The sequence below is a fragment of the Salvelinus fontinalis genome, chromosome 34 (genome assembly GCF_029448725.1).
Source record: "Salvelinus fontinalis isolate EN_2023a chromosome 34, ASM2944872v1, whole genome shotgun sequence".
Lineage (NCBI taxonomy): Eukaryota > Metazoa > Chordata > Actinopteri > Salmoniformes > Salmonidae > Salvelinus > Salvelinus fontinalis.
In genome coordinates, this window is record NC_074698.1 from 30,967,979 (window position 1) to 30,986,819 (window position 18,841).

At 48.0% G+C, this 18,841-nt stretch overlaps 1 protein-coding gene across 2 annotated transcripts in view; it reads left to right on the forward strand.

The window, feature by feature from the left end:
* The first annotated feature begins 5,878 nt into the window (after nt 1-5,878).
* LOC129833729 (casein kinase I) overlaps nt 5,879-18,841 on the forward strand; it is an 83,911-nt gene continuing 70,948 nt past the window's right edge. For both annotated transcript variants that reach the window (XM_055898511.1, XM_055898510.1), the window contains exon 1: nt 5,879-6,431. In XM_055898511.1, the coding sequence (XP_055754486.1) occupies nt 6,356-6,431 (76 nt within the window). In that variant the 5' untranslated portion in view covers nt 5,879-6,355. The remainder of the gene's footprint in view (nt 6,432-18,841) is intronic.

Genomic DNA, 18,841 nt, shown 5'->3' on the forward strand with positions numbered 1-18,841 from the left:
GATACCCGGGGAATTAGAATACTTACAGCAGTGGCCTCATGGATTGGTTACCTTAAAGCCAATCAGAATGTACGAACGATCAGAGAGTATCAGTGCGTGTGGTGTAACCAAGGTGATCGAATTTCATGCTGACCCCCTTCTTGAGACACACCATCCAGGGCCAGGAACAATGGCCAATACACACACACACACACACACACACACACACACACACACACACACACACACACACACACACACACACACACACACACACACACACACACACACACACACACACACAGATGTCCAAGGCCCATCCGTATATGTAATGTCAACAGTACTGTATTTGGAGTTACTGCAGGTGTTGAGGTTGTTGTTGACTTGTCCATTCACTCTCCAGCTCCATAACAACCTGTTGCTTGATTAGTAGGCACGACATTTACAAACCTCCACATTTTACACTTCCTTTTGCATGAACAGGGTGTGTAAAGTAAGCACAACTAAGATTATCTAGGGTTTAGGCCAAACAAGTCAATTGAATGTACATTGTATGACTTGAATGGACGTTGGTAAGATTTGAGGAAGAAGAGAGGAACAGAGAGAGTAGCTTTAAATTCATGCCTTGGGCAGGAATGACATATCATCCATTCAATGTCGTTATATCATATACTGCAATGTGTCTTAGTTCCTCGACAGCTTGTAAAACCTTGCAGAAGGCAGCATGTTTCAATGTGCAAATCAGAACACTACCTTACAAAAATGTCTTCTTCTAAGTGCCTCAGAGAGCAGAGGACAAAAGGAGAGGTCTGAATCCACAGAGCATGAAACTGAGTCTACACACTGGGGACCAGTTTAGCATATTCATTCAGTTCAGTCATTACTTTATTACTCTTTAGGCCATCCAGTAGAATCCAAATTAATTAGTCCAAAGGTATCCATGGTGATTATTTTAGTAAGTGTTGCTTCCTTCAGAAAAAAAAACATATTTCTGGATTAAATCGTTATTACAATGAATCCCAACAAAATTAATCCATATTTCTTTGTTCTCTAAATGCAGTAGACAATATATATCCTTTAGCCATGTGGTCTATGTAACCACCTTCTATATCAACTCTGATTGGTCTGTGAATACAGGAGATAATCATGATGTAACCACCTTCTATATCAACTCTGATTGGTCTGTGAATACAGGAGATAATCATGAAGTGGGGATAATTTTTGTGACATCACTGCTGTGAATGGACTATTAGAAAATCCTCTAAAACAATGTGTCCAGCCTACAGCTCCGTGTGTGTGTGTGTGTGTGTGTGTGTGTGTGTGTGTGTGTGTGTGTGTGTGTGTGTGTGTGTGTGTGTGTGTGTGTGTGTGTGTGTGTGTGTGTGTGTGTGTGTGTGTGTGTGTGTGTGTGTGTGTGTGTGTGTGTGTGTGTGTGTGTGTGTGTGTGTGTGTGTGTGTGTGTGTGTGTGTGTGTGTGTGTGTGTGTGTGTGCGTGCGTGTGTGCGTGCGTGCGTGTTCACAATTCATGTGCACACTTTCATTTTAATTAGGGAATTTTAATTGAATCATGGTGGTAATATCAAAGCGGTGTACTAAACCCATTGTGTGTGTTGGCAGAGCCAGATTAAACAGACAGCAGCTGTACTCTCTGGGGATTATATCCTCTTGTGTCCCAAATGGCACCCTAGTCCCTGTATAGTGCACTACTTATGACCAGGGACCCATAGGGGCCTCTGGGCTCAGGTCAAATTTAGTGCACTATACAGGGAATAGGGTGCCATTTGGGAGACGGACATATATCTGCTGGAGCAGAATGGATCCGGATGATCACTCTAAATTCACTTAGAGGGAAAGATGAAGCACAGTCTCACAGGCTGCCAGCTGTGGGTAATGGAACTGGAAGTCATTCCTATTGAAGTCCCCTGACAGCCGTGGGTAATGGAACTGGAAGTCATTCCTATTGAAGTCCCCTGACAGCCGTGGGTAATGGAACTGGAAGTCATTCCTATTGAAGTCCCCTGACAGCCGTGGGTAATGGAACTGGAAGTCATTCCTATTGAAGTCCCCTGACAGCCGTGGGTAATGGAACTGGAAGTCATTCCTATTGAAGTCCCCTGGGAGCTGTGGGTAATGGAACTGGAAGTTATTCCTATTGAAGTCCCCTGGCAGCTGTGGGTAATGGAACTGGAAGTCATTCCTATTGAAGTCCCCTGGCAGCCGTGGGTAATGGAACTGGAAGTCATTCCTATTGAAGTCCCCTGGCAGCCGTGGGTAATGAAACTGGAAGTCATTCCTATTGAAGTCCCCTGACAGCCGTGGGTAATGGAACTGGAAGTCATTCCTATTGAAGTCCCCTGACAGCCGTGGGTAATGGAACTGGAAGTCATTCCTATTGAAGTCCCCTGGCAGCCGTGGGTAATGGAACTGGAATTCATTGCTATTGAAGTCCCCTGACAGCCATGGGTAATGGAACTGGAAGTCATTCCTATTGAAGTCCCCTGACAGGCTTCAATAGAACAACAGGCAGGCAACACACACACTTTCACACGTGGTAGGTTGATCAGCTAAGGTGTGGTAGGTTGATCAGCTAAGGTGTGGTAGGTAGATCAACTAAGGTGTGGTAGGTTGATCCGCTAAGGTGTGGTAGGTAGATCAGCTAAGGTGTGGTAGGTAGATCAGCTAAGGTGTGGTAGGTAGATCAGCTAAGGTGTGGTAGGTAGATCAGCTAAGGTGTGGTAGGTTGATCCGCTAAGGTGTGGTAGGTTGATCCGCTAAGGTGTGGTAGGTAGATCAGCTAAGGTGTGGTAGGTAGATCAGCTATGGTGTGGTAGGTTGATCAGCTAAGGTGTGGTAGGTAGATCAGCTAAGGTGTGGTAGGTTGATCAGCTAAGGTGTGGTAGGTTGATCAGCTAAGGTGTGGTAGGTAGATCAGCTAAGGTGTGGTAGGTATCTGAAGGATTTCACAGACAATGTGCCATATATAGATGTCAAATTAACTCAAGTTTTACGTAACAGGCCAAGCCAACCAGTTTGAATACTTATAACACATCCTTTCCTTGAAGCGATCTCTGATCTGACATGGATGGATGGACGCAAGTTATGTTGACAAACCTATCTCCCAGAACTACTGGAGAGAACCACTGGAGAGAACCACTGGAGAGAACCACTGGAGAGGACCACAGGAGAGGACCACAGGAGAGAACCACAGGAGAGAGCCACTGGAGAGAACCACTGGAGAGAACCACTGGAGAGAACCACAGGAGAGAACCACAGGAGAGAACCACAGGAGAGAACCACAGTACAGAACCACAGGAGAGAACCACAGGACAGAACCACTAGGAGAGCATCACTGGAGATAACCACTGGAGATAACCACTGGAGATAACCACTGGAGAGAACCACAGGAGAGAACCACAGGAGAGAACCACAGGAGAGAAACACAGGAGAGAACCACAGGAGAGAATCACTGAGGACAGGAGAGAATGACCATCTACTTCCAAGCATGATTTGTCCTATTTGAATAAACCTGTTTACCTCCCCCTGATTTGGTTTGGGGTCTGTGTTATTAAAGAATAACATCAACTGCTAACACCAGAATGACTCATAACAGCCCAGTCCTCATGCCTGGCTGGTTGTGTGAAGCCTCGCTCGCTCACTGACTGAGACATTTGAATCTCCTCAGTGACATCCGTCCCAAATGGCACCCTAGTCCCAATCCCTTTACACTACCCTTATGGGCTCTGGTCAAAACCAGTGTACTACATATAGAATAGGGTGCCATTTGGGACTCTGACAGTTTGATTGAGCGGTTGATTTACCCAGCATGCCCTGGTCTTTAAAGTGTTGGAGCCTGGAGGGGCGAGCTGAGTCATTGCTCCGGCGACGTCACGGCTACGTCATGACAACATGTCCTGACAGATACTTCCTACACCAGATGGACTGACAGATTCAAGTCTTATCACAGTACGAATGACTGTGAACTGTTCCTTGAATAAAATAGACGTCATGATAGGACGGCAGTAGGGGAGATAAGTGGGGTTGTTTTCGACCACTCCCCTACCTCCTCCTCCTTTCCTCATTCCTTTTTACACCTCTCGATGGCCCTTCCTAGAAGCCATGATTGTAAAAAGTCAATCATTGGATAACTGGAGTGATAAGTGGAGTTTATGCCTCTTGGCATAAACCATGCCACCCAGTTATGTCAGAACTAACAGAGGGCATTGATCATGTGTGTTATGAGAGGTCCCATGGGGGGGTGGGTGGTTCTCTGGTACTAACTGAGCGGCTGTGAAATGAGACTATCAACTTGCTGCTTGTATCCTGAGCAGGCAAAGCAGGGTGGAGAAGTATATTGACAGAGAGGGCTGAGAGATGTTACTAAGAACTAGGAGCAGCAGGAAAACGTCTGTGTAAATATTTAGTATAGTTTGTTCTTTTCCATTGGTGGGTGAGGGCAGATCAGGGCATTTAAAATCAAATTAAATGTTACTTGTCTAATGCTTAATAAACAACAGGTGTAGACTAACAGTGGAATATTTCTTACGGGTCCATCCCAACAATGCAGAGAGACAAATCGAGAATGAATAACACAAGGAATGAATACACAATGAGTAATGATAACTTGGCTATATACACGGGGTACCAGTACCAAGCCATAGATATGTACATATAGGTAGGGATAAAGTGAGTAGGAAAGAGGATAGATAGTAAACAGTAGCAGCAGCATATGTGATGAGTCAAAAGAGTTGGTGTTAAAAGGGTCAACGCATATATTTTTAAAAATTGTTTTTTTCATTTAACTAGGCAAGTCAGTTAAGAACAAATTCTTATTTACAATGACAGCCTACCCCGACCAAACCCAGACAACGCTGGGCCAAATGATTTTTTTTTTTTAAATGCACACGTAACCTAAGTGATAGTGGGTGTGGGTTCACATTGATACCAATTTATGTTTCCTTTGTAACATTTTTTTGTGTGTTTCTTATTTTGTAACACTTCTCTTGAACCAGGAAGTGTTGCTGTGTGGAACAGGCTGACAGGATGTTGTTATTCAAGTGATTCTGTAGTGTTTATTGCCTTTCTTGTTTTAACCAGATACACAGGCTGGGGGTTACACACAGGGTGTGCGTCCCAAATGGCACCACATTCCATATAGTACATTACCTTTGACCTAAAGTAGTGCACTATTTAGACCACAGGTGTCAAACTCATTCCACGGAGGGCCGAGTGTCTGCGGGTTTTCGCTCCACCCTTGTACTTGATTGATGAATTAACATCACTAATTAGTTAGGAACTCCCCACACCTGGTTGTCTAGGGCTTTATTGAAAGGAAAGACCAAAAACCTGCAGACACAAGGCCCTCCGTGGAATGAGTTTGACACCCCTGATTTAGACTATGATAGGGTTCCATTAGGGTTACACACACAGGGAATCCGGTTTCACCTGGTTTTACAGGCCATCTCTCCGTTTCCTTGTCATCCCATGCCTAAAGACACACCTAGACTCCCTGATTGATCAACATGTCCTTTTTAATGTTTACAAAGAGGTGAGATTGAGATTATTTGTTTTAAATTATATATTTGTCTTATTTCTTATGTAGGCCTACTATTACACAATGTCAATTAATTAAATAAATACAAAATAACTGTAGATTGATGTGTGTCTCAACATACTGTGCAATAATTTCCTCTCAACATTAAAGCTTGTTGAAGAGGTTATTAAAAGCAACAAACACACTGTGAACATGACAGTTAGATAATACTGATGCTAGCTTTTACATGGCATGCTGGACAAAGGAAATTGATTCAACCCTGGCTTTGTTGTTATTGTGTCAAGGCAAGCCCTTCCCAGCCCCCCTTCCCCCATGCCAGATATTTGCCACCGCCAGCCGTTGCTAAGGGAAGTGACGACACCGACGTACAACAGATTGCTGAACAGCGAGAAGTCGCATATTGGCTACATGGAAAAAGCCAGACGCAGAGACAGTGGTGAAAGAACATAGCAAAATACAAGGGCAACGTTTTCAAAATCCATCTTCATCTTCGGAAAAGCAAGTCGGGATGATATCGAAAATAGCAAGAGCATAAACTACACACGTTAACCTTCAAAACAAACCCAGTATTATGGTTTTATGACGTTAGGATTGTTTTAAAACGAGAGGTGAAAGATAGCTTGTTGGATTGTAGCTAGGGACAGTGTTACTATATCCGGATAGATAGAGAGACTACGGGAAGCAGAAAGAAGAGAGAGAAAAATAAACCGTTTCTGGAAATAATTTTGTCTTTAAAAAAAATTTTGGACTAAAACTTTCTTGGGCTTTTGCCTGAAACATTTTTTGTCGATTTTGAGCTAGCTTGCTAGCTATAAATTGTCAATCATGGAATTGAGAGTGGGAAACCGATACAGACTGGGCAGAAAAATTGGAAGTGGTTCGTTTGGAGATATTTATTTGGGTAAGTTTCTAATATAAAACAGTTAATAGTATTTATTTTCTCATCTGTTATTTTAGCATTTTTTTTTATAGCAAGCTTACATGGCATTTGCTAGCTGGCTAACACGTCAACTGTAGACTCGAACAAACGTCAGCTGTTCAGTTTTTGTTTTAGCCAGCTGATTCTAGCTAACGTTAGAACAAATTGTCCCGTTTGAATGTAACTATCACTTCAATGCGCAGATATATTTGTCAGAGTATATCTGTGAGATACTACACACGTCAATTGTTCTTGTTGGTGATATAACCACCTTCGTTGGGTGATCATAACCACTAGCTAAGCCAGCTGGAAAGGTTTTGAGTCCAATGTTGTCGACCTTTTGTCAAGCTACAGACATGCGTTTGGTTGTGCAGAAGTCAACCAGGAAGCGGTCTGTCTGTAACAATAAGCTAAGTACCAAAGCTGAATATAGTGTCTCTAAATTTCCAACTCACGATCTGCCAGATGCAATGGCTGACTTGACATATTGTATTGACTGATCTCTCAACACGTTCACCACCGGTATTATAATATAACTGTGTCTCATGCAATACAATTTGATTCAGTTCAGTCCCTGTTGATAACGTTAACGCGATGGAACTGCATGGAACACTATTTTCACTGGAGTGTTGTTGTACTAGCTACCTACTCCAATCCCTACTGACTGTAGTCGCAACTAGTGGTCAGATTGGACATGTTATGACATGTTCTGGTGGTTTGTATGTACTGTATGGATGAAAGTGCTGCTGCTCATCCCTTTCGACTCTCAGCTGAGATCAAACTGGCCTCAGATCCGGGTGGATAGGGGTCCATGCATTTTATTTGATAATGTCTTACCAACTTGTTAGGCATTACAAACTGTCTGTGGCTTAACCTAGATAACATGATGGATGGTATTTTGTCTGTTTGTCATTGATTATTTTCCTTCATTCAGCTTCAGCTGATTCATTGGGGGTGAGATAGAGCAAGGTCATGTTTGTGACACAGAAACTGATGTGTGTGTGTGTGTGTGTGTGTGTGTGTGTGTGTGTCCGTCCAACTTCCATCAGGATAGGTTGTGCTGAGGGCTCATACCCTCACTTACCTCATATTGTTTTACTTGTAAACAACAACTGGGCTAGACCTAGTTGGATCACTTGTTACTCTGGTTTTAACAACACCACAAACCAAACTAGATTAAAAAGGACAACATTATTGTTCAATAATAAACATTTTCTTTTGCAAAGTGTTTTGTTACGGTGTGCACTACTGAATACGCCTCCTAGCCATGTCTTATTTCTCTGAAAGGACTGGATAATTAGCTATATTAATGACTCCACCACCTTGCCCACTGACAGGCTTCAGGGCCTATCCAATTCTTTCTGCCCCAGGCTACATGGCAAATGTGTAGGAGGCTAGGGGGGCGATTTGGAAACAGCCAGCAGTGTAGGAGGCTAGGGGTAGAGCCAGCAGTGTAGGGGGCTAGGGGTAGAGCCAGCAGTGTAGGAGGCTAGGGGTAGAGCCAGCAGTGTAGGAGGCTAGGGGTAGAGCCAGCAGTGGAGGAGGCTAGGGGTAGAGCCAGCAGTGTAGGGGGCTAGGGGTAGAGCCAGCAGTGTAGGAGGCTAGGGGTAGAGCCAGCAGTGTAGGAGGCTAGGGGTAGAGCCAGCAGTGTAGGAGGCTAGGGGTAGAGCAAGCAGTGTAGGAGGCTATGGGTAGAGCCAGCAGTGTAGAAGGCTAGGGGTAGAGCCAGCAGTGTAGGAGGCTAGGGGTAGAGCCAGCAGTGTAGGAGGCTAGGGGTAGAGCCAGCAGTGTAGGAGGCTAGGGGTAGAGCCAGCAGTGGAGGAGGCTAGGGGTAGAGCCAGCAGTGTAGGAGGCTAGGGGTAGAGCCAGCAGTGTAGGAGGCTAGGGGTAGAGCCAGCAGTGTAGGAGGCTAGGGGTAGAGCCAGCAGTGTAGGAGGCTAGGGGTCAGCCGGCTAGGGGTAGAGCCAGCAGTGTAGGAGGCTAGGGGTAGAGCCAGCAGTGTAGGAGGCTAGGGGTAGAGCCAGCAGTGTAGGAGGCTAGGGGTAGAGCCAGCAGTGTAGGAGGCTAGGGGTAGAGCCAGCAGTGTAGGAGGCTAGGGGTAGAGCCAGCAGTGTAGGAGGCTAGGGGTAGAGCCAGCAGTGTAGGAGGCTAGGGGTAGAGCCATCAGTGTAGGAGGCTAGGGGTAGAGCCAGCAGTGTAGGAGGCTAGGGGTCAGCCGGCTAGGGGTAGAGCCAGCAGTGTAGGAGGCTAGGGGTAGAGCCAGCAGTGTAGGAGGCTAGGGGTAGAGCCAGCAGTGTAGGAGGCTAGGGGTAGAGCCAGCAGTGTAGAAGGCTAGGGGTAGAGCCAGCAGTGTAGGAGGCTAGGGGTAGAGCCAGCAGTGTAGGAGGCTAGGGGTAGAGCCAGTAGTGTAGGAGGCTAGGGGTAGAGCCAGCAGTGTAGGAGGCTAGGGGTAGAGCCAGCAGTGTAGGAGGGTAGGGGTAGAGCCAGCAGTGTAGGAGGCTAGGGGTAGAGCCAGCAGTGTAGACGGCTAGGGGTAGAGCCAGCAGTGTAGGAGGCTAGGGGTAGAGCCAGCAGTGTAGAAGGCTAGGGGTAGAGCCAGCAGTGTAGAAGGCTAGGGGTAGAGCCAGCAGTGTAGGAGGCTAGGGGTAGAGCCAGCAGTGTAGGAGGCTAGGGGTAGAGCCAGCAGTGTAGGAGGCTAGGGGTAGAGCCAGCAGTGTAGGAGGCTAGGGGTAGAGCCAGCAGTGTAGGAGGCTAGGGGTAGAGCCAGCAGTGTAGACGGCTAGGGGTAGAGCCAGCAGTGTAGACGGCTAGGGGTAGAGCCAGCAGTGTAGACGGCTAGGGGTAGAGCCAGCAGTGTAGACGGCTAGGGGTAGAGCCAGCAGTGTAGACGGCTAGGGGTAGAGCCAGCAGTGTAGACGGCTAGGGGTAGAGCCAGCAGTGTAGGAGGCTAGGGGTAGAGCCAGCAGTGTAGGAGGCTAGGGGTAGAGCCAGCAGTGTAGGAGGCTAGGGGTAGAGCCAGCAGTGTAGGAGGCTAGGGGTAGAGCCAGCAGTGTAGGAGGCTAGGGGTAGAGCCAGCAGTGTAGGAGGCTAGGGGTAGAGCCAGCAGTGTAGGAGGCTAGGGGTAGAGCCAGCAGTGTAGGAGGCTAGGGGTAGAGCCAGCAGTGTAGGAGGCTAGGGGTAGAGCCAGCAGTGTAGGAGGCTAGGGGTAGAGCCAGCAGTGTAGGAGGCTAGGGGTAGAGCCAGCAGTGTAGGAGGCTAGGGGTAGAGCCAGCAGTGTAGGAGGCTAGGGGTAGAGCCAGCAGTGTAGGAGGCTAGGGGTAGAGCCAGCAGTGTAGGAGGCTAGGGGTAGAGCCAGCAGTGTAGGAGGCTAGGGGTAGAGCCAGCAGTGTAGGAGGCTAGGGGTAGAGCCAGCAGTGTAGGAGGCTAGGGGTAGAGCCAGCAGTTTAGGAGGCTAGGGGTCAACCAGCAGTGTAGGAGGCTAGGGGTAGAGCCATCAGTGTAGGAGGCTAGGGCTAGAGCCATCAGTGTAGGAGGCTAGGGCTAGGGGCTCTATTGTTCTGGAACCAGTGTTGGAGGAGCAGGGGCTCTATTGTTCTGGAACCAGTGTTGGAGGAGCAGGGGCTCTATTGTCCTGGTGTTGTCCTAGACTAGTGTATGCTGGTGGACTTTGTCTGGTGTTGTCCTCTCAGTCTCTGGTGGGGTGTTGTGCTGGGTGTGAATATATACAGAACCACCACTGTCTTTGAGACAAACTAGACTTGCTGTGGTTTGAGTTGTCTACTAATGGTTTCCCGCTGTGTTCAGGTTGGAGTCGGAACAGTGTCTGGTCTCCCGAGTGGCGCGGCGGTCTAAGACACTGCATCGCAGTACTAGTTGTGCCACTAGAGATTCTGGGTTCGAGTCCAGGCTTTGTCACAGTCGGCCGCAACCAGGAGACCCATGGGGCGGCGCACAATTGGCCTTGCGTCGTCCGGGTTTGGGGAGGGTTTGGCTGGCCGGGATGTCCTTGTCCCATCACGCACTAGCAACTCCTGTGGCTGGCTGGTTGGAGTGCACGCTGACACGTGCCAGGTGTACGTGTTTCCTCCGACACATTGGTGCGGCTGGCTTCCGGGTTAAGTGGGCATTGTGTCAAGAAGCAGTGCGGCTTGGTTGGGTTGTGTTTCCGAGGACGCACGGCTCTCGACCTTCGCCTCTCCCGAGTCCCTGCGGGAGTTGCAGCGATGGGACAAGACTGTAACTACCAATTGGATACAATGAAATTGGGGAGATAAAGGGGTAAAAAAAAAACAGTGGCTGTCCTCTGTGTTTGGGGTTGTGTTCGTTAGGGCACAAAGCAAGCATTTGTTATTGGACAGCTACAGATAGAACCTCCTAGTTTCGCCTAATTTTCTAACGCTTTGTCCTTCGTGCCAACTGAACAAGACCCAGGTTGTGTTGTTCTGCTGGAGACAGACTGTCGTCTCCAGTGTGTCTGTCAGGACTGCTGGTGTCTTGTGTAGGTCCCCACCATTACCTAGTTAGATAGTACGGCCGTAATGTGCTCTGTTGCAGAGCGACGCAGAACAATGTTAACACTGGTGTGTTGGTGTCAGTGACTGAGTCCTGACTCACGGTGCTTCCCAAATCCACATTTCACACTATTCCCTATATTGTCCACTACTTTTGACCACAGCTCTATGGGCCCTGTTCAAAAGTAGTGCTCTATATAGGGAATATAGTTAAATATGGGACGTGGCCTGTCTCACATTGATGAGAGGAAGCCACTCTAGACTATAGAGAAACACCCCTGGTCTTTAATAAGGGCGTAGGCAGCCTGGCAGCTCACACACACAGAAGTGATGTACAACCTGTGGCGACGTGAGCGATCTCTTTATTGCATGTTTGTACAGTACAGCCCTGTTGGTAGATTAGCTGCTCTCACAGCAACAGCTGGACCTGTGGAGAAGCCAGCCTACGTGCTGCTTACAATGTGTTGCTGTCAGGTGTGTTTTCTTGGTAGAGGTCTGAATTTCACTCCCTCTTGTGTAGCGTTGTAAAATTCAGGTAATTTCCCCAAAATTGCCTTATTCCATCATCAGCTTCCAGGAATCTTCCAACTAGATTCAGAACGCTTCACCTGAGTTCTGACGCTCTCAGCCTTCACCCGAGCTCTGACGCTCTCAGCCTTCACCCGAGCTCTGACGCTCTCAGCCTTCACCCGAGCTCTGACGCTCTCAGCCTTCACCCGAGCTCTGACGCTCTCAGCCTTCACCCGAGCTCTGACGCTCTCAGCCTTCACCCGAGCTCTGACGCTCTCAGCCTTCACCCGAGCTCTGACGCTCTCAGCCTTCACCCGAGCTCTGACGCTCTCAGCCTTCACCCGAGCTCTGACGCTCTCAGCCTTCACCCGAGCTCTGACGCTCTCAGCCTTCACCCGAGCTCTGACGCTCTCAGCCTTCACCCGAGCTCTGACGCTCTCAGCCTTCACCCGAGCTCTGACGCTCTCAGCCTTCACCCGAGCTCTGACGCTCTCAGCCTTCACCCGAGCTCTGACGCTCTCAGCCTTCACCCGAGCTCTGACGCTCTCAGCCTTCACCCGAGCTCTGACGCTCTCAGCCTTCACCCGAGCTCTGACGCTCTAAATTCTGAACTTGAAAGAAATCAAATAGTTTACTTTTCCTTAACTAGTTGACCCTTTAGTTGGGGTCAGAATGGAAGACCTGGCCCTTACCTAATTCACACACAACATTCCTTTTCCCTGTGAGAACTGTGTGTGTGTCTCTTTGTGTCTTTCATGTTGTAACAGACCACTCCACCAAAGCCTCTGTTGTGAGATGTATGTGATGTAATGATGTAGCAGGGTGCGTCCCAAATGGGCCCCCTATTCCCTATGTAGTGCGCTACTATTGACCAGGGCCTACATAGGGAATAGGGTGCCATTTGTGGACACAGAGGAGGGCAGAACAGAGATGTCCTTGGAGCCAGAGAGTTATTGTTACAGCCAGCTGCTCTTAATGCCCTGTTCAGACACAACTACCTGCTCCATCGCCGTTGGCTGAGTCCCAAATGGCCCCCTGTATGGTCAAAAGCAGTGCACTATTTAGGGGAAAGGGTGCCATTTGGGACTAAGCTAATAAGTATCCTGTTCAATGCTTGTTTTCTCCCCTATAACCCCTGTAGCTGTTTGCTTTCCTGTGTATGTAGAAGATGGATGGAAGGCCGCTCACTCTGGTTCACTTCATACAATGGTGTAATAATGTTCTGTCCCCCGTGTGTGTGTGTGTGTGTGTGTCTCTGACTCTGTGTGTGTGTGTGTGTGTGTGTGTGTGTGTCTCTGACTCTGTGTGTGTGTGTGTGTGTGTGTCTCTGACTCTGTGTGTGTGTGTGTGTGTGTGTGTCTCTGACTCTGTGTGTGTGTGTGTCTCTGACTGTGTGAGTGTGTGTGTGTCTCTGACTGTGTGTGTGTGTGTTGAGGTAATCATGGTTTTGAACACAGCTGGAATCTCTTAAGGGTCTCGGTAGCGTGCTGTGTTCTGTGTTCCTGGTCCTGTAAAGACCCGGTGCGTGTGTGTGTGTGTTGTCATGGGCAACGAGACGTGAGGATGAGGTCAGTGTTTGGCCTGTGATTGGAGAACTGGGATGTAGTTCAACAGGGTGAAACCTTCTCAACGGTTGCATCCCAAAGGACACCCTATTCCCTATTTAGTGCACTACTTTTAATGGTTCTTGTCAAAAGTGGTGCACTATATAGGGAATAGGGTGCACCCAACATTGCAGCTGTGCAGAAATGTACTATACTGGTCAACCCCCCCCAAAAATACATTTGATATTATTTTGGTCCTCTCTGTATGTGTTGTGGGAAGCTGTCCAGGAAGTGTATTAAGACAAGCTCGAACGTATGTTCTCCGCGATGATTCCATTGGCTTACACTAGGTGGAGGCTGTATCACCCAACCAGATTGTAACTGGATTAGATGAGGGCTGGCTAAAACCAGCCAGTGAATTAGGGCCAACTGGGCTGCCTAATGACAAGCAGTTTGTAAGTTTTGGTTTGGGCTGGCTGGCCTTTCGGCATAGCCTCCCGAGTGGCACAGCTGTCTAAGACACTGCATCTCAGTGCAAGAGGCGTCACTGCAGTACCTGGTTCGAAGCCAGGCTGCATCACATCCCGGCCGTGATTGGGAGTCCCATAGGGCGGAGCACAATTGGTCCTGCGTCGTCCTGGTTTGGCCGGGGTAGGCCGTCATTGTAAAATAAGAGTTGGTTCTTAACTGACTTGCCTAGTTACATAAATAAAGGCATTGATCATCTATCTGTTTTAGGTTATGTAAAAAGTATTATAAAAAACGATGTATATCACCTTTCTCCTGAGAAACAAGAATAAGTGGTCTGGGTCATGAATAAGATTAGGAGTTGTTGGTTTTGTGACAGGTTACCTTGAAAATGGCCTATGTAATATTTGTCTGTGTCAGGATGTTGTCCCAGCCCTAGTGTTGGCTGTAGAGCCCAGTCTATCTGCATGTGTCAGGATGCTGTCCCAGCCCTAGTGTTGGCTGTAGAGCCCAGTCTATCTGCATGTCTCAGGATGCTGTCCCAGCCCTAGTGTTGGCTATAGAGCCCAGTCTATCTGCATGTGTCAGGATGTTGTCCCAGCCCTAGTGTTGGCTGTAGAGCCCAGTCTATCTGCATGTGTCAGGATGCTGTCCCAGCCCTAGTGTTGGCTGTAGAGCCCAGTCTATCTGCATGTGTCAGGATGCTGTCCCAGCCCTAGTGTTGGCTGTAGAGTCCAGTCTATCTGCATGTCTCAGGATGCTGTCCCAGCCCTAGTGTTGGCTGTAGAGCCCAGTCTATCTGCATGTGTCAGGATGTTGTCCCAGCCCTAGTGTTGGCTATAGAGCCCAGTCTATCTGCATGTGTCAGGATGTTGTCCCAGCCCTAGTGTTGGCTGTAGAGCCCAGGCTATCTGCATGTGCCAGGATGCTGTCCCAGCCCTAGTGTTGGCTGTAGAGCCCAGGCTATCTGCATGTGTCAGGATGCTGTCCCAGCCCTAGTGTTGGCTGTAGAGTCCAGTCTATCTGCATGTCTCAGGATGCTGTCCCAGCCCTAGTGTTGGCTGTAGAGCCCAGTCTATCTGCATGTGTCAGGATGTTGTCCCAGCCCTAGTGTTGGCTGTAGAGCCCAGTCTATCTGCATGTGTTAGGCTTTGGCTAGTGGCAACCAATCAACTCAGCTGGGACACCAACCAATAGAGAGCAGAGAACTCAGCTGGGACACCAACCAACCAATAGAGAGCAGTGTACTCAGCTGGGACACCAGTGTTTAGAAACTCCTGACAGAAATGCTAACAGTCATCCATCTCTCTCCCCCCAGTCCCTCCACTACTAACATAATGTGTTGTTAAGAGACCTTTAAAACGCTGTTGCAACATTACCTCCTAGTTTGTAAATCTAGTGACTAAACGGTGTTACACAAAGTCACACGGTGTGTTCATCTACTTAAAGGACTTCTGTAAAGTAGTGCGAGCTCTTCACACCCGGGGAAGCTGACCTGTTGTGCCTCTACTCTGAGAGTTGGGAATGTGTTTGTGTGCCAGCATTGAGGCTGGTGGGTGTTTTGCACTCGAGTTCTGGTCTCCAAGGTTTTACACCAGGTCTGGGATCTGTGTTGTTACATAGCTATGTTCCAAGGTTTTACACCAGGTCTGGGATCTGTGTTGGTACATAGCTATGTTCCAAGGTTTTAGACCAGGTCTGGGATCTGTGTTGGTACATAGCTATGTTCCAAGGTTTTACACCAGGTCTGGGATCTGTGTTGTTACATAGCTATGTTCCAAGGTTTTACACCAGGTCTGGGATCTGTGTTGGTACATAGCTATGTTCCAAGGTTTTAGACCAGGTCTGGGATCTGTGTTGGTACATAGCTATGTTCCAAGGTTTTACACCAGGTCTGGGATCTGTGTTCAGATCTGTGTTCACTGATCAATACCACATGCTTGTCCCCAGCCCCCCCACCTCCAAGTTCTGTGCAATTGAACAACACAGCCCTGCTCTATAAAACCTGCCAAGAAAGAGATGAGCTTAAAGTCTCTGTTTTCCTGACCAGACCAGAGGTCTATAATCACCAGGTGGTTTATCTCCTGACCAGACCAGAGGTCTATAATCACCAGGTGGTTTATCTCCTGACCAGACCAGAGGTCTATAATCACCAGGTGGTTTATCTCCTGACCAGACCAGAGGTCTATAATCACCAGGTGGTTTATCTCCTCCTGACCAGACCAGAGGTCTATAATCACCAGGTGGTTTATCTCCTGACCAGACCAGAGGTCTATAATCACCAGGTGGTTTATCTCCTCCTGACCAGACCAGAGGTCTATAATCACCAGGTGGTTTATCTCCTCCTGACCAGACCAGAGGTCTATAATCACCAGGTGGTTTATCTCCTCCTGACCAGACCAGAGGTCTATAATTACCACCAGGTGGTTTATCTCCTCCTGACCAGAGGTCTATAATTACCACCAGGTGGTTTATCTCCTCCTGACCAGACCAGAGGTCTATAATAACCACCAGGTGGTTTATCTCCTCCTGACCAGAGGTCTATAATTACCACCAGGTGGTTTATCTCCTTCTGACCAGACCAGAGGTCTATAATAACCACCGGGTGGTTTATCTCCTCCTGACCAGAGGTCTATAATCACCACCGGGTGGTTTATCTCCTCCTGACCAGAGGTCTATAATCACCACCAGGTGGTTTATCTCCTCCTGACCAGACCAGAGGTCTATAATCACCAGGTGGTTTATCTCCTCCTGACCAGACCAGAGGTCTATAATCACCACCAGGTGGTTTATCTCCTGACCAGACCAGAGGTCTATAATCACCACCAGGTGGTTTATCTCCTGACCAGACCAGAGGTCTATAATCACGACCAGGTGGTTTATCTCCTCCTGACCAGACCAGAGGTCTATAATCACCAGGTGGTTTATCTCCTCCTGACCAGAGGTCTATAATCACCACCAGGTGGTTTATCTCGTCCTGACCAGACCAGAGGTCTATAGTCACCAGGTGGTTTAGACCTCTCTCCCTATAGGTCTATAGTCACCAGGTGGTTTAGACCTCTCTCCCTATAGGTCTATAGTCACTAGGTGGTTTAGACCTCTCTCCCTATAGGTCTATAGTCACCAGGTGGTTTAGACCTCTCTCCCTATAGGTCTGTAGTCACCAGGTGGTTTAGACCTCTCTCCCTATAGGTCTGTAGTCACCAGGTGGTTTAGACCTCTCTCCCTATAGGTCTGTAGTCACCAGGTGGTTTAGACCTCATTCCCTATAGGTCTGTAGTCACCAGGTGGTTTAGACCTCTCTCCCTATAGGTCTGTAGTCACTAGGTGGTTTAGACCTCTCTCCCTATAGGTCTGTAGTCACCAGGTGGTTTAGACCTCTCTCCCTATAGGTCTGTAGTCACCAGGTGATTTAGACCTCTCTCCCTATAGGTCTGTAGTCACCAGGTGATTTAGACCTCTCTCCCTATAGGTCTGTAGTCACCAGGTGATTTAGACCTCTCTCCCTATAGGTCTGTAGTCACCAGGTGGTTTAGACCTCTCTCCCTATAGGTCTATAGTCACCAGGTGGTTTAGACCTCTCTCCCTATAGGTCTGTAGTCACCAGGTGGTTTAGACCTCTCTCCCTATAGGTCTGTAGTCACCAGGTGGTTTAGACCTCTCTCCCTATAGGTCTGTAGTCACCAGGTGATTTAGACCTCTCTCCCTATAGGTCTGTAGTCACCAGGTGATTTAGACCTCTCTCCCTATAGGTCTGTAGTCACCAGGTGGTTTAGACCTCTCTCCCTATAGGTCTGTAGTCACCAGGTGGTTTAGACCTCTCTCCCTATAGGTCTGTAGTCACCAGGTGGTTTAGACCTCTCTCCCTATAGGTCTGTAGTCACCAGGTGGTTTAGACCTCTCTCCCTATAGGTCTGTAGTCACCAGGTGGTTTAGACCTCTCTCCCTATAGGTCTATAGTCACCAGGTGGTTTAGACCTCTCTCCCTATAGGTCTATAGTCACCAGGTGGTTTAGACCTCTCTCCCTATAGGTCTATAGTCACCAGGTGGTTTAGACCTCTCTCCCTATAGGTCTGTTCTCCAGACCAGACAGGAACGTGTTTCATCCTCTTTCTGTTGCTGTTGTCACGTTGGAGGGAGAACAAAGTTCATGTAAACTGAAGGTGTACTTGTCTTTATGTTGTACATGTTTCAGCTGCATCTGAATACGGAATTCACTCTCATTGTATTCATATTATCCAATTGAAGAAGTTGAGCAAAGTTAACAATCTATCATGCTAATCTTTGACAATAACCTAGTTAAGCAGTTATTTGAACTTTGAGAAGTGGCCAATATTTACAAGACATTGATGCAGTTTTAGTGTGTTTGTGTACAAAGTGTTCAATGTTTGGACACGTGGTGTTTTTACTAGACTGACGTTGGAGATCCCCTCCCTCTCCTCACTCTGATAGCATAACATGACATATAGGCTCTGATTACCACCCTGCCCTGTGGATCTCTGTTTCTTTACGCATGGATGACATGATTGCAGATAGTCTAACCAGCCAACAGCCCCTCTGCCCCACCCCCCTCAGCCCTCACCCCGACTGAGGCCCAGAACAGTGAGAGATAAGCGGGGACAGGGAAGAGACTAGGGGGGTTGGGGGATAAATAAGGGCCAGCTGCCTCCAGGCTATGAAGAGAGAGGAAAGGGAGGAAGGGAGAGAGGAGGAGAGAGACTGTTGATCTGGCTGATGAAAGCTCTACTTTCTACACTTCTTGAAATAAGCAGCTCAGTGTTGAGAAATAAGAGGGGTTTTGTTAGCCAGTCAATTGGTGTAACACTCCTGTCCATTTCACACAGGGAAACAAATGACAAACTGTCATACCAGCTTCAGTTACCCTCAACACACTCCATCTCCTCCTCTGTCCTTCTCGCCCCTCTCTGTCCTTCTCTCTGTCCTTCTCTCCCCTCTCTGTTCTTCTCTCTGTCCTTCTCTCCCCTCTCTGTCCTTCTCTCTGTCCTTCTCTCCCCCCTCTGTCCTTCTCTCCCCCTCTGTCCTTCTCTGTCCTTCTCTCTGTCCTTCTCTCCCCTCTCTGTCCTTCTCTCTGTCCTTCTCTCCCCTCTCTGTCCTTCTCTGTCCTCTCTATCCAGCTCTCCTCTTCCCTCCACTCCATCATATTACACCACCAGCAGGAACCCATTATATTACACACCACCACCCCCACAGCAGGAACCCATTATATTACACACCACCACAGCAGGAACCCATTATATTACACACCACCACAGCAGGAACCCATTATATTACACACCACCACAGCAGGAACCCATTATATTACACACCACCACAGCAGGAACCCATTATATTACACAC